The following is a 16,338-nucleotide window of genomic DNA, read 5'->3' on the forward strand; positions in this document are numbered from 1 at the left end:
TGTTGTCCTCTCTGTCCTCCAGGCCACCCTGCCGTCCCTAGCCAACGCCCTCCCTCAGTGTTGTCCTCTCTGTCCTCCAGGCCACCCTGCCGTCCCTAGCCAACTCTCCCTCCCTCAGTGTTGTCCTCTCTGTCCCCCAGGCCACCCTGCCGTCCCTAGCCAACTCTCCCTCCCTCAGTGTTGTCCTCTCTGTCCTCCAGGCCACCCTGCCGTCCCTAGCCAACTCTCCCTCCCTCAGTGTTGTCCTCTCTGTCCTCCAGGCCACCCTGCCGTCCCTAGCCAACCTCTCCTCAGTGTTGTCCTCTCTGTCCTCCAGGCCACCCTGCCGTCCCTAGCCAACGCTCTCAGTGTTGTCCTCTGTCCTCAGTGTTGTCCTCTCTGTCCTCCAGGCCACGCCAACCCCCCCTCAGTGTGCTCCTCTCTGTCCCTCCAGGCCACCCTGCCGTCCCTAGCCAACGCTCCCTCCCTCAGTGTTGTCCTCTCTGTCCTCCAGGCCACCCTGCCGTCCCTAGCCAACTCCCTCCTCAGTGTTGTCCCTCCCTCAGTGTTGTCCTCTCTGTCCCCCAGGTGTTGTGCTCTCTCTGTCCTCCAGGCCACGCTCCAGCCCTCCCTCAGTGTTGTCCTCTCTGTCCTCCAGGCCACCCTGCCATCCCTAGCCAACACTCCCTCCCTCAGTGTTGTCCTCTCTATCCTCCAGGCCACGCTCCCTCCCTCAGTGTTGTCCTCTCTGTCCCTCCAGGCCACCCTGCCGTCCCTAGCCAACGCTCCCTCCCTCAGTGTTGTCCTCTCTGTCCCTCCAGGCCACCCTGCCGTCCCTAGCCAACGCTCCCTCCCTCAGTGTTGTCCTCTCTGTCCTCCAGGCCACCCTGCCGTCCCTAGCCAACTCTCCCTCCCTCAGTGTTGTCCTCTCTGTCCCTCCAGGCCACCCTGCCGTCCCTAGCCAACGCTCCCTCCCTCAGCCCCATCAGAAGGAAAGGCAAGGAGGTAGCAGAGCCAAGCACCATTCCCATGAGCCCTAAGAAAGGCAGCGAGACCAACACTGGTACAGTAGTCCACTTCCTGACGACTTCTACTCTGTAGGAAACATGTAAACACCGACTTTTAACTTCATAGAAACAACGGAACAAAGGATACGTACCCAGTCTGACCAGTCTGACCAGTCTGACCAGTCTACCCAGTCTACCCAGTCTACCCAGTCTGACCAGTCTGACCAGTCTGACCAGTCTGACCAGTCTACCCAGTCTACCCAGTCTGACCAGTCTAACCAGTCTGACCAGTCTACCCAGTCTGACCAGTCTCAGTCTGACCAGTCTGACCAGTCTGACCAGTCTGACCAGTCTACCCAGTCTGACCCAGTCTGACCAGTCTGACCAGTCTACTCAGTCTGACCAGTCTGACCAGTCTACCCAGTCTGACCAGTCTAACCAGTCTACTCAGTCTGACCAGTCTACCCAGTCTGACCAGTCTGACCAGTCTACTGACCAGTCTACCCAGTCTGACCAGTCTGACCAGTCTGACCAGTCTGACCACCAGTCTACCCAGTCTGACCAGTCTACCCAGTCTGACCAGTCTCAGTCTACCAGTCTGACCAGTCTGACCAGTCTACCAGTCTACCCAGTCTACCCAGTCTGACCAGTCTAACCAGTCTAACCAGTCTACCCAGTCTGACCAGTCTGACCAGTCTGACCAGTCCAGTCTGACCAGTCTGACCAGTCTGACCAGTCTGACCAGTCTAACCAGTCTGACCAGTCTGACCAGTCTACCCAGTCTGACCAGTCTGACCAGTCCCAGTCTGACCAGTCTGACCAGTCTACCCAGTCTGACCAGTCTGACCAGTCTGACCAGTCTGACCAGTCTGACCAGTCTGACCAGTCTGACCAGTCTGACCAGTCTGACCAGTCTACCCAGTCTGACCAGTCTGACCAGTCCCAGTCTGACCAGTCTACCCAGTCTGACCAGTCTGACCAGTCTGACCAGTCTGACCAGTCTGACCAGTCTGACCAGTCTGACCAGTCTAATCAGTCTGACCAGTCTACCCAGTCTGACCAGTCTGACCAGTCTAATCAGTCTGACCAGTCTGACCAGTCTACCCAGTCTGACCAGTCTGACCAGTCTACCCAGTCTGACCAGACCAGTCTGACCAGTCTGACCAGTCTACCCAGTCTGACCAGTCTGACCAGTCTACCCAGTCTGACCAGTCTGACCAGTCTGACCAGTCTGACCAGTCTACTGACCAGTCTGACCAGTCTACCCAGTCTGACCAGTCTGACCAGTCTACCCAGTCTGACCAGTCTACCCAGTCTGACCAGTCTGACCCAGTCTGACCAGTCTACCCAGTCTGACCAGTCTGACCAGTCTAACCAGTCTGACCATCAGTCTGACCAGTCTGACCAGTCTGACCAGTCTAACCAGTCTGACCAGTCTAACCAGTCTGACCAGTCTAATCAGTCTGACCAGTCTAATCAGTCTGACCAGTCTGACCAGTCTAACCAGTCTGACCAGTCTGACCAGTCTGACCAGTCTAACCGGTCTGACCGGTCTGACCAGTCTGATTCTTTTTAACTTCAGTCCGTTTCTTAGTCCTTCGTTAATGATTTCAGTCAAAGGTGTGAAGGAAAGGTAACCCAGGGCTTCCATTCACAAAGCTCCCTCTCTCTTCATGACCTTTTTGTGAGCAGGCAGGCCAGCGGACAGCTCGGGGTCCACGGCTAACGTCAACAAGTCCACAACCCTGGGGAGCTTCTATCATCTACCCACCTACCTCAAACTGTACGACGTCCTCAAAGCTACACACACCAACTATAAGGTACACACACACACACACACACACACACACACACACACACACACACACACACACACACACACACACACAACCACTATAACCAGTCACACACACACACACACACACACACACCACAGGACCACACACACACACACAACTACCAAGGTATACACACACACACACACACACACACACACACACACACACACACAAACACCAACTATAAGGTACTACCATACACGCACACTGACCACACACACACTGACCACACACACACACACCACACACACACACCACACACACACACACACACACACACACACACACACACCAACTATAAGGTGCACACACACACACACACACACACACTCCTAGTCATGAACTACACATTAGACTCTTGGAGTTTGTCTTTTCTGAATCACTGAAATATCAGAATAGTCAACCTGGATGTTTAGAAGTGTAAAATAACCACCATGAGTTCTGATACTTCAACCTGGATGTTTAGAAGTGTAAAATAACCACCATGAGTTCTGATACTTCAACCTGGATGTTTAGAAGTGTAAAATAACCACCATGAGTTCTGATACTTCAACCTGGATGTTTAGAAGTGTAAAATAACCACCATGAGTTCTGATACTTCAACCTGGATGTTTAGAAGTATAACATAACCACCACGAGTTCTGATACTTCAACCTGGATGTTTAGAAGTATAAAATAACCCCCATGAGTTCTGATACTTCAACCTGGATGTTTAGAAGTGTAAAATAACCCCCTGAGTTCTGATACTTCAACCTGGATGTTTAGAAGTGTAAAAAAATAACCACCATGAGTTCTGATACTTCAACCTGGATGTTTAGAAGTGTAAAATAACCACCATGAGTTCTGATACTTCAACCTGGATGTTTAGAAGTGTGAAATAACCCCCATGAGTTCTGATACTTCAACCTGGATGTTTAGAAGTGTAAAATAACCCCATGAGTTCTGATACTTCAACCTGGATGTTTAGAAGTGTAAAATAACCACCATGAGTTCTGATACTTCAACCTGGATGTTTAGAAGTGTAAAATAACCCCCATGAGTTCTGATACTTCAACCTGGATGTTTAGAAGTGTAAAATAACCCCCATGAGTTCTGATACTTCAACCTGGATGTTTAGAAGTGTAAAATAACCACCATGAGTTCTGATACTTCAACCTGGATGTTTAGAAGTGTAAAATAACCACCATGAGTTCTGATACTTCAACCTGGATGTTTAGAAGTGTAAAATAACCCCCATGAGTTCTGATACTTCAACCTGGATGTTTAGAAGTGTAAAATAACCACCATGAGTTCTGATACTTCAACCTGGATGTTTAGAAGTGTAAAATAACCCCCATGAGTTCTGATACTTCAACCTGGATGTTTAGAAGTGTAAAATAACCACCATGAGTTCTGATACTTCAACCTGGATGTTTAGAAGTGTAAAATAACCACCATGAGTTCTGATACTTCAACCTGGATGTTTAGAAGTGTAAAATAACCCCCATGAGTTCTGATACTTCAACCTGGATGTTTAGAAGTGTAAAATAACCACCATGAGTTCTGATACTTCAACCTGGATGTTTAGAAGTGTAAAATAACCACCATGAGTTCTGATACTTCAACCTGGATGTTTAAAAGTGTAAAATAACCACCATGAGTTCTGATACTTCAACCTGGATGTTTAGAAGTGTAAAATAACCACCATGAGTTCTGATACTTCAACCTGGATGTTTAGAAGTATAACATAACCACCACGAGTTCTGATACTTCAACCTGGATGTTTAGAAGTATAAAATAACCCCCATGAGTTCTGATACTTCAACCTGGATGTTTAGAAGTGTAAAATAACCCCCATGAGTTCTGATACTTCAACCTGGATGTTTAGAAGTGTAAAATAACCCCCATGAGTTCTGATACTTCAACCTGGATGTTTAGAAGTGTAAAATAACCCCATGAGTTCTGATACTTCAACCTGGATGTTTAGAAGTGTAAAATAACCCCCATGAGTTCTGATACTTCAACCTGGATGTTTAGAAGTGTAAAATAACCCCCATGAGTTCTGATACTTCAACCTGGATGTTTAGAAGTGTAAAATAACCCCCATGAGTTCTGATACTTCAACCTGGATGTTTAGAAGTGTAAAATAACCACCATGAGTTCTGCTACTTCAACCTGGATGTTTAGAAGTGTGAAATAACCCCCATGAGTTCTGATACTTCATAGAACTGCAGTTGAGTTCTTTATGTCCTTGTCAATGTTGTTGTTGTTGTTGTTGCCTTGTTGATGTTTGTTGTTGTGTTTCCTAGGTTACGTTGGATCTCCACAGCACCAACGAGAAGTTTGGAGGGTTCCTGCGTTCTACGCTGGACGTTCTGTCTCAGCTGCTAGAGATGGCCACGCTACACGACATCGGAAAGGTCAGAGCGACCCTAATACACCTCCTAGAAACCTGTTATAACACTCTTATTCATGTTCATAAGAGTTAGATCACTTATTCATGTTAGATCACTTATTCATGTTCATAAGAGTTAGATGACTCTTATTCATGTTCATAAGAGTTAGATCACTTCTTATTCATGTTCATAAGAGTTAGATCACTCTTATTCATGTTCATAAGAGTTAGATCTCTTATTCATGTTCATAAGAGTTAGATGACTCTTATTCATGTTCATAAGAGTTAGATCACTCTTATTCATGTTCATGCTCTTGTTAGTACTTGTATAGTATAATTATGTATTGATTAGTTAGTAGTTGTATAATGATGAATTGATTAGTTAGTAGTTGTATAGTATAATGATGTATTGATTAGTTAGTAGTTGTATAGTATAATGATGTATTGATTAGTTAGTAGTTGTATAATGATGTATTGATTAGTTAGTAGTTGTATAGTATAATGATGTATTGATTAGATAATAGTTGTAGTATAATGATGTATTGATTAGCTAGTAGTTGTAGTATAATGATGTATTGATTAGTTAGTATGATTAGTTAGTATTTGTATTAGTATAATGATTTATTGATTAGATAGTAGTTAGTTAATAGTTGTAGTATAATGATTTATTGATCAGTTAGTAGTTGTATAGTATAATGATGTATTGATTAGTTAGTAGTTGTATAGTATAATGATGTATTGATTAGTTAGTAGTTGTAGTATAATGATGTATTGATTAGTTAGTAGTTGTAGTATAATGATGTATTGATTAGTTAGTAGTTGTAGTATAATGATGTATTGATTAGTTAGTAGTTGTATAGTATAATGATGTATTGATTAGTTAGTAGTTGTATAATGATGTATTGATTAGTTAGTAGTTGTAGTATAATGATGTATTGATTAGTTAGTAGTTGTATAGTATAATGATGTATTGATTAGTTAGTAGTTGTAGTATAATGATGTATTGATTAGTTAGTAGTTGTATAGTATAATGATGTATTGATTAGTTAGTAGTTGTATATTATAATGATGTATTTTTTAGTTAGTTGTTGTAGTATAATGATGTATTGATTAGTTAGTAGTTGTATAGTATAATGATGTATTGATTAGTTAGTAGTTGTATAGTATAATGATGTATTGATTAGTTAGTAGTTGTATATTATAATGATGTATTGATTAGTTAGTAGTTGTAGTATAATGATGTATTGATTAGTTAGTAGTTGTATAGTATAATGATGTATTGATTAGTTAGTAGTTGTAGTATAATGATGTATTGATTAGTTAGTAGTTGTATAGTATAATGATGTATTGATTAGTTCGTAGTTGTAGTATAATGATGTATTGATTAGTTAGTAGTTGTATAGTATAATGATGTATTGATTAGTTAGTAGTTGTATAATGATGTATTGATTAGTTAGTAGTTGTATATTATAATGATGTATTGATTAGTTAGTAGTTGTATAGTATAATGATGTGTTGATTAGTTAGTAGTTGTAGAATAATGATGTATTGATTAGTTAGTAGTTGTATAGTATAATGATGTATTGATTAGTTAGTAGTTGTAGAATAATGATGTATTGATTAGTTAGTAGTTGTATAGTATAATGATGTATTGATTAGTTAGTAGTTGTAGAATAATGATGTATTGATTAGTTAGTAGTTGTAGTATAATGATGTATTGATTAGTTAGTAGTTGTATAGTATAATGATGTATTGATTAGTTAGTAGTTGTAGAATAATGATGTATTGATTAGTCAGTAGTTGTATAATGATGTATTGATTAGTTAGTAGTTGTAGAATAATGATGTATTGATTAGTTAGTAGTTGTAGTATAATGATGTATTGATTAGTTAGTAGTTGTATAGTATAATGATGTATTGATTAGTCAGTAGTTGTATAATGATGTATTGATTAGTCAGTAGTTGTATAATGATGTATTGATTAGATAGTAGTTGTATAATGATGTATTGATTAGTCAGTAGTTGTATAATGATGTATTGATTAGTTAGTAGTTGTATAATGATGTATTGATTAGTCAGTAGTTGTAGAATAATGATGTATTGATTAGTCAGTAGTTGTATAATGATCTATTGATTAGATAGTAGTTGTATAATGATGTATTGATTAGTCAGTAGTTGTATAATGATGTATTGATTAGATAGTAGTTGTAGAATAATGATGTATTGATTAGTCAGTAGTTGTATAATGATCTATTGATTAGATAGTAGTTGTATAATGATGTATTGATTAGTCAGTAGTTGTATAGTATAATGATGTATTGATTAGTTAGTAGTTGTAGAATAATGATGTATTGATTAGTCAGTAGTTGTATAATGATCTATTGATTAGATAGTAGTTGTATAATGATGTATTGATTAGTCAGTAGTTGTATAATGATGTATTGATTAGATAGTAGTTGTATAATGATGTATTGATTAGTTAGTAGTTGTATAATGATGTATTGATTAGTCAGTAGTTGTATAATGATGTATTGATTAGTCAGTAGTTGTATAATGATGTATTGATTAGTCAGTAGTTGTATAATGATGTATTGATTAGTCAGTAGTTGTATAATGATGTATTGATTAGTTAGTAGTTGTATAATGATGTATTGATTAGTTAGTAGTTGTATAATGATGTATTGATTAGTTAGTAGTTGTATAATGATGTATTGATTAGTTAGTAGTTGTATAGTATAATGATGTATTGATTAGTTAGTAGTTGTATAATGATGTATTGATTAGTTAGTAGTTGTATAATGATGTATTGATTAGTCAGTAGTTGTATAATGATGTATTGATTAGTCAGTAGTTGTATAATGATGTATTGATTACTGTTGTCTGATCCATCAGTGTGTGGAAGAGATCCTCAGCTACCTGAAACTCTGCTTCTCCAGAGAACCTCTGATGGCCACGGTCTGTGTTCAACAGGTCTGTACTGTGTGTGTGTGTGTGTGTGTGTGTGTGTGTGTGTGTGTGTGTGTGTGGTGGTCAGTGTAATGACTACTGTACTGGTCAGTGTACTGTAGTCTCTAAGACCCACCACAGAGTGAGACTGGTACCTGCCGACAGGGACTGAGAGATATCGGTATCCCTGTGCGATGGTTCTATACAAAACACTAACGTTCAGAAGAGACTTTGTGTGTGTGTGAGAGAGAGAGGTCAGTGTGTGTGAGAGAGAGAGAGGGAGAGGTCAGTGTGTGTGAGAGAGAGAGAGGGAGAGGTCAGTGTGAGAGAGAGGTCAGTGTGTGTGAGAGAGGGAGAGGTCAGTGTGAGAGAGGGAGAGGTCAGTGTGTGTGAGAGAGAGAGAGGTCAGTGTGTGTGAGAGAGGTCAGTGTGCTTTGAGGGATAAGACGGTAGTCTGGTGTGTGATTTTAATATCCTGTCTCCCTCTGGGTTGAAAAATGTTTTTAACATTCCCAGAATGTCCTGATTTAATCCTTCCAATATCTGGGAATCTACAAATCGTGTTTCTGGAAAACCCAGAGAACGTTAAGGTTTCAACCCTGTCTCCCGTCAGTTATTGAAGACGTTGTTTGGTACCAACCTAGCCTCCCAGTACGAGGGGGCCCAGGGCGGTCCTAGTCGATCCCAGGGGAAGGCTCTCCGTCTGGGCTCGTCCAGCCTGAGACCTGGCCTCTATCACTACTGCTTCATGGCCCCCTACACACACTTCACCCAGGCCCTGGCCGACGCCAGCCTCAGGAACATGGTGCAGGCTGAGCAGGAGCAGGACGCGTCAGGGTGGGTGCACACACACACACACACACACACACACCAGGGTTATATATACACACACACACACACACCAGGGTTATACACACACACACACACACACACACACACCAGGGTTATATATACACACACACACACACACCAGGGTTATACACACACACACACACCAGGGTTATATATACACACACACACACACACCAGGGTTATATATACACACACACACCAGGGTTATATATACACACACACACCAGGGTTATATATACACACACACACACCGGGGTTATATATACACACACACACCAGGGTTATATATACACACACACACCAGGGTTATATATACACACACACACCAGGGTTATATATACACACACACCAGGGTTATACACTCACACACCAGGGTTATATACACACACACACACACACACCAGGGTTATATATACACACACCAGGGTTATATATACACACACCAGGGTTATATACACACACCAGGGTTATATACACACACACACCAGGGTTATATATACACACACCAGGGTTATATATACACACACCAGGGTTATATACACACACACACCAGGGTTATATATACACACACCAGGGTTATATATACACACACCAGGGTTATATACACACACACCAGGGTTATATATACACACACCAGGGTTATATATACACACACCAGGGTTATATACACATCTCTCCCCTCCTTGTATCTGTCCCCATCAGGTGGTTTGATGTAATGCAGAAGGTGTCCAACCAGCTGAGATCCAGTATCACCAACGTGACCAAACAGAGAGGAGACAAGGTACACACACACACACACACACACACACACACACACACACACACACACGGTACAGCTCTAAGACATGACTCATATTACAAGGTGAAGCATATGGTTGACGTGTCATGGTGACTCTGAGTGGTTAGATAACTCATGGTAACTGAGTGGTTAGATAACTCATGGTGACTCTGAGTGGTTAGATAACTCATGGTGACTCTGAGTGGTTAGATAACTCATGGTGACTCTGAGTGGTTAGATAACTCATGGTAACTGAGTGGTTAGATAACTCATGGTGACTCTGAGTGGTTAGATAACTCATGGTGACTCTGAGTGGTTAGATAACTCATGGTGACTCTGAGTGGTTAGATAACTCATGGTGACTCTGAGTGGTTAGATAACTCATGGTGACTCTGAGTGGTTAGATAACTCATGGTGACTCTGGGTGGTTAGATAACTCATTGTGACTCTGAGTGGTTAGATAACTCATTGTGACTGAGTGGTTAGATAACTCATTGTGACTCTGAGTGGTTAGATAACTCATTGTGACTCTGAGTGGTTAGATAACTCATTGTGACTCTGAGTGGTTAGATAACTCATTGTGACTCTGAGTGGTTAGATAACTCATGGTGACTCTGAGTGGTTAGATAACTCATTGTGACTCTGAGTGGTTAGATAACTCATGGTGACTCTGAGTGGTTAGATAACTCATTGTGACTCTGAGTGGTTAGATAACTCATTGTGACTCTGAGTGGTTAGATAACTCATTGTGACTCTGAGTGGTTAGATAACTCATTGTGACTCTGAGTGGTTAGATAACTCATGGTGACTCTGAGTGGTTAGATAACTCATGGTGACTCTGAGTGGTTAGATAACTCATTGTGACTCTGAGTGGTTAGATAACTCATTGTGACTCTGAGTGGTTAGATAACTCATGGTGACTCTGAGTGGTTAGATAACTCATGGTGACTCTGAGTGGTTAGATAACTCATGGTGACTCTGAGTGGTTAGATAACTCATGGTGACTCTGAGTGGTTAGATAACTCATGGTGACTGAGTGGTTAGATAACTCATGGTGACTCTGAGTGGTTAGATAACTCATGGTGACTCTGAGTGGTTAGATAACTCATGGTGACTCTGAGTGGTTAGATAACTCATGGTGACTCTGAGTGGTTAGATAACTCATGGTGACTCTGAGTGGTTAGATAACTCATGGTGACTGAGTGGTTAGATAACTCATGGTGACTCTGAGTGGTTAGATAACTCATGGTGACTCTGAGTGGTTAGATAACTCATGGTGACTCTGAGTGGTTAGATAACTCATGGTGACTGAGTGGTTAGATAACTCATGGTGACTGAGTGGTTAGATAACTCATGGTGACTCTGAGTGGTTAGATAACTCATGGTGACTCTGAGTGGTTAGATAACTCATGGTGACTCTGAGTGGTTAGATAACTCATGGTGACTGAGTGGTTAGATAACTCATGGTGACTCTGAGTGGTTAGATAACTCATGGTGACTCTGAGTGGTTAGATAACTCATGGTGACTCTGAGTGGTTAGATAACTCATGGTGACTCTGAGTGGTTAGATAACTCATGGTGTCTCTGAGTGGTTAGATAACTCATGGTGACTCTGAGTGGTTAGATAACTCATGGTGACTCTGAGTGGTTAGATAACTCATGGTGACTCTGAGTGGTTAGATAACTCATGGTGACTGAGTGGTTAGATAACTCATGGTGACTGAGTGGTTAGATAACTCATGGTGACTGAGTGGTTAGATAACTCATGGTGACTGAGTGGTTAGATAACTCATGGTGACTCTGAGTGGTTAGATAACTCATGGTGACTCTGAGTGGTTAGATAACTCATGGTGACTCTGAGCGGTTAGATAACTCATGGTGACTCTGAGCGGTTAGATAACTCATGGTGACTGAGTGGTTAGATAACTCATGGTGACTCTGAGTGGTTAGATAACTCATGGTGACTCTGAGTGGTTAGATAACTCATGGTGACTCTGAGTGGTTAGATAACTCATGGTGACTGAGTGGTTAGATAACTCATGGTGACTCTGAGTGGTTAGATAACTCATGGTGACTCTGAGTGGTTAGATAACTCATGGTGACTCTGAGTGGTTAGATAACTCATGGTGACTGAGTGGTTAGATAACTCAGGGTGACTCTATGAGTGGTTAGATAACTCAGGGTGACTCTATGAGTGGTTAGATAACTCATGGTGACTCTGAGTGGTTAGATAACTCATGGTGACTGAGTGGTTAGATAACTCATGGTGACTCTGAGTGGTTAGATAACTCATGGTGACTCTGAGTGGTTAGATAACTCATGGTGACTCTGAGTGGTTAGATAACTCATGGTGACTCTGAGTGGTTAGATAACTCATGGTGACTCTGAGTGGTTAGATAACTCATGGTGACTCTGAGTGGTTAGATAACTCATGGTGACTCTGAGTGGTTAGATAACTCATGGTGACTGAGTGGTTAGATAACTCATGGTGACTCTGAGTGGTTAGATAACTCATGGTGACTCTGAGTGGTTAGATAACTCATGGTGACTCTGAGTGGTTAGATAACTCATGGTGACTCTGAGTGGTTAGATAACTCATGGTGACTCTGAGTGGTTAGATAACTCATGGTGACTCTGAGTGGTTAGATAACTCATGGTGACTGAGTGGTTAGATAACTCATGGTGACTCTGAGTGGTTAGATAACTCATGGTGACTCTGAGTGGTTAGATAACTCATGGTGACTCTGAGTGGTTAGATAACTCATGGTGACTGAGTGGTTAGATAACTCATGGTGACTGAGTGGTTAGATAACTCATGGTGACTGAGTGGTTAGATAACTCATGGTGACTGAGTGGTTAGATAACTCATGGTGACTCTGAGTGGTTAGATAACTCATGGTGACTGAGTGGTTAGATAACTCATGGTGACTCTGAGTGGTTAGATAACTCATGGTGACTCTGAGTGGTTAGATAACTCATGGTGACTCTGAGTGGTTAGATAACTCATGGTGACTCTGAGCGGTTAGATAACTCATGGTGACTGAGTGGTTAGATAACTCATGGTGACTCTGAGTGGTTAGATAACTCATGGTGACTCTGAGTGGTTAGATAACTCAGGGTGACTCTGAGTGGTTAGATAACTCATGGTGACTGAGTGGTTAGATAACTCATGGTGACTGAGTGGTTAGATAACTCATGGTGACTCTGAGTGGTTAGATAACTCATGGTGACTCTGAGTGGTTAGATAACTCATGGTGACTGAGTGGTTAGATAACTCAGGGTGACTCTATGAGTGGTTAGATAACTCAGGGTGACTCTATGAGTGGTTAGATAACTCATGGTGACTCTGAGTGGTTAGATAACTCATTGTGACTGAGTGGTTAGATAACTCAGGGTGACTCTGAGTGGTTAGATAACTCATGGTGACTCTGAGTGGTTAGATAACTCATGGTGACTCTGAGTGGTTAGATAACTCATGGTGACTCTGAGTGGTTAGATAACTCATGGTGACTCTGAGTGGTTAGATAACTCATGGTGACTCTGAGTGGTTAGATAACTCATGGTGTCTCTGAGTGGTTAGATAACTCATGGTGTCTCTGAGTGGTTAGATAACTCATGGTGACTCTGAGTGGTTAGATAACTCATGGTGACTCTGAGTGGTTAGATAACTCATGGTGACTCTGAGTGGTTAGATAACTCATGGTGACTCTGAGCGGTTAGATAACTCATGGTGACTGAGTGGTTAGATAACTCATGGTGACTGAGTGGTTAGATAACTCATGGTGACTGAGTGGTTAGATAACTCATGGTGACTGAGTGGTTAGATAACTCATGGTGACTCTGAGTGGTTAGATAACTCATGGTGACTCTGAGTGGTTAGATAACTCATGGTGACTCTGAGCGGTTAGATAACTCATGGTGACTGAGTGGTTAGATAACTCATGGTGACTCTGAGTGGTTAGATAACTCATGGTGACTCTGAGTGGTTAGATAACTCATGGTGACTCTGAGTGGTTAGATAACTCATGGTAACTGAGCGGTTAGATAACTCATGGTGACTGAGTGGTTAGATAACTCATGGTGACTCTGAGTGGTTAGATAACTCATGGTGACTCTGAGTGGTTAGATAACTCATGGTGACTCTGAGTGGTTAGATAACTCATGGTGACTCTGAGTGGTTAGATAACTCATGGTGACTCTGAGTGGTTAGATAACTCATGGTGACTCTGAGTGGTTAGATAACTCATTGTGACTCTGAGTGGTTAGATAACTCATGGTGACTCTGAGTGGTTAGATAACTCATGGTGACTCTGAGTGGTTAGATAACTCATGGTGACTCTGAGTGGTTAGATAACTCATGGTGACTCTGAGTGGTTAGATAACTCATGGTGACTCTGAGCGGTTAGATAACTCATGGTGACTCTGAGTGGTTAGATAACTCATGGTGACTCTGAGTGGTTAGATAACTCATGGTGACTCTGAGTGGTTGACTCATGGTGACTCTGAGTGGTTAGATAACTCATGGTGACTCTGAGTGGTTAGATAACTCATGGTGACTCTGAGTGGTTAGATAACTCATGGTGACTCTGAGTGGTTAGATAACTCATGGTGACTCTGAGTGGTTAGATAACTCATGGTGACTGAGTGGTTAGATAACTCATGGTGACTCTGAGTGGTTAGATAACTCATGGTGACTCTGAGTGGTTAGATAACTCATGGTGACTCTGAGTGGTTAGATAACTCATGGTGACTCTGAGTGGTTAGATAACTCATGGTGACTCTGAGTGGTTAGATAACTCATGGTGACTCTGAGTGGTTAGATAACTCATGGTGACTCTGAGTGGTTAGATAACTCATGGTGACTCTGAGTGGTTAGATAACTCAGGGTGACTCTGAGTGGTTAGATAACTCATGGTGACTCTGAGTGGTTAGATAACTCATGGTGACTCTGAGTGGTTAGATAACTCATGGTGACTCTGAGTGGTTAGATAACTCATGGTGACTCTGAGCGGTTAGATAACTCATGGTGACTCTGAGTGGTTAGATAACTCATGGTGTCTCTGAGTGGTTAGATAACTCAGGGTGACTCTGAGTGGTTAGATAACTCAGGGTGACTCTGAGTGGTTAGGTAACTCATGGTGACTCTGAGTGGTTAGATAACTCATGGTGACTCTACGAATACATTCATTGATTGATTTATTGATTGTTTTTTCAGAATGTGATCCACAGCCGTCTGGTTGTAAATTTAAATGGACTGATTGATTAATCGACTGACTGATTCAATTATATATTGATCAATTGCAGAATGAGATCCACATCTGTCTGTTTGTAACTAAAAAAAAAGATTGATTGATTGACTGACTTAATTAATATATTGATCGATTGTCTTCCCAGAATGCGATCCACAACCACATCCGTCTGTTTGAACCTCTGGTGATCAAGGCTCTGAAACTGTACACCACCTCCACCTCTGTAGCGCTGCAGAGACAGGTCCTAGACCTGCTGGCGCAGCTGGTACAGCTACGAGTCAACTACTGTCTGCTGGACTCAGACCAGGTTAGAATACACACACACAGAGCGTTTACACAGGCAGACCAATTGTGATCTATTCTTTTCACTAATTGGTCCTTTGACCAATCAGATTAGCTATGAAACAGATCGGATGTGTTTAAGATTTCCACCAATTAGTGGAAAGAAAAGATCTGAATGGTTCTGCCTTATAGACACACAAGACACAGGCGGTGTGGTTGTAACCTCGTCTCTCTCTTCCAGGTGTTCATAGGTTGTGTGGTTGTAACCTCGTCTCTCTGTTCCAGGTGTTCATAGGTTGTGTGGTTGTAACCTCGTCTCTCTGTTCCAGGTGTTCATAGGTGTTGTGGTTGTAACCTCGTCTCTCTGTTCCAGGTGTTCATAGGTGTTGTGGTTGTAACCTCGTCTCTCTGTTCCAGGTGTTCATAGGTTTGTGGTTGTAACCTCGTCTCTCTGTTCCAGGTGTTCATAGGTGTGTGGTTGTAACCTCGTCTCTCTGTTCCAGGTGACGGTGTGGTTGTAACCTCGTCTCTCTGCTCCAGGTGTTCTGTGGTTGACCTCGTCTCTCTCTTCCAGGTGTTCATAGGTTTGTGGTTGTAACCTTGTCCTCTGTTCCAGGTGTTCTTGTGGTTGTAACCCTCGTCTTCTGTTCCAGGTGTTCATAGGTTTTGTTGTCTGACTGGGACAGTTCAGGTAAGACCTTCTCTTGTTGACCAAGACCCCCAGGGCTTGTCTGATTTGTCTTTAGATTCATAGGTTGTCTGGTCTCTGTCTCTCTCTTTCTTTGTCTCTCTCTCTCTTTCTTCGTCTCTCTGTTCTTCATTGTCTCTCTCTCTCTCTTTCATTGTTTTCTCTCTCTCTTTCTTTGTCTCTCTCTCTCTTTCTTTGTCTCTCTCTCACTTTCTTTGTCTCTCTCTATTTCATTGTTTTCTCTCTCTTTCTTTGTCTCTCTCTCTCTCTTTCTTTGGGTCTCTCGTCTCATCTTTCTGACTGGGTTGTAACCTCTCTCTCTCAGGTGTTCTCTCTCTCTCTGTCT

At 42.1% G+C, this 16,338-nt stretch overlaps 1 protein-coding gene and 1 non-coding gene across 2 annotated transcripts in view; both read left to right on the forward strand.

The window, feature by feature from the left end:
• LOC127907901 (huntingtin-like) overlaps nt 1-16,338 on the forward strand; it is a 200,570-nt gene that overhangs the window by 131,478 nt on the left and 52,754 nt on the right. Inside the window, 8 exon segments of the mRNA XM_052464365.1 lie at nt 922-1,042; nt 2,679-2,806; nt 5,113-5,223; nt 8,090-8,167; nt 8,757-8,980; nt 9,698-9,776; nt 15,168-15,329; nt 15,958-15,967. Coding sequence (XP_052320325.1) covers nt 922-1,042; nt 2,679-2,806; nt 5,113-5,223; nt 8,090-8,167; nt 8,757-8,980; nt 9,698-9,776; nt 15,168-15,329; nt 15,958-15,967 — 913 coding nt within the window.
• On the forward strand, nt 8,221-8,352 carry LOC127908111 (small Cajal body-specific RNA 14). The gene has a single exon (XR_008066206.1). It is a non-coding gene; the product is annotated as a small Cajal body-specific RNA 14 (non-coding RNA).

Source organism: Oncorhynchus keta, chromosome 16 (assembly GCF_023373465.1).
Source record: "Oncorhynchus keta strain PuntledgeMale-10-30-2019 chromosome 16, Oket_V2, whole genome shotgun sequence".
In the NCBI taxonomy this organism is placed as follows: Eukaryota; Metazoa; Chordata; class Actinopteri; order Salmoniformes; family Salmonidae; genus Oncorhynchus; species Oncorhynchus keta.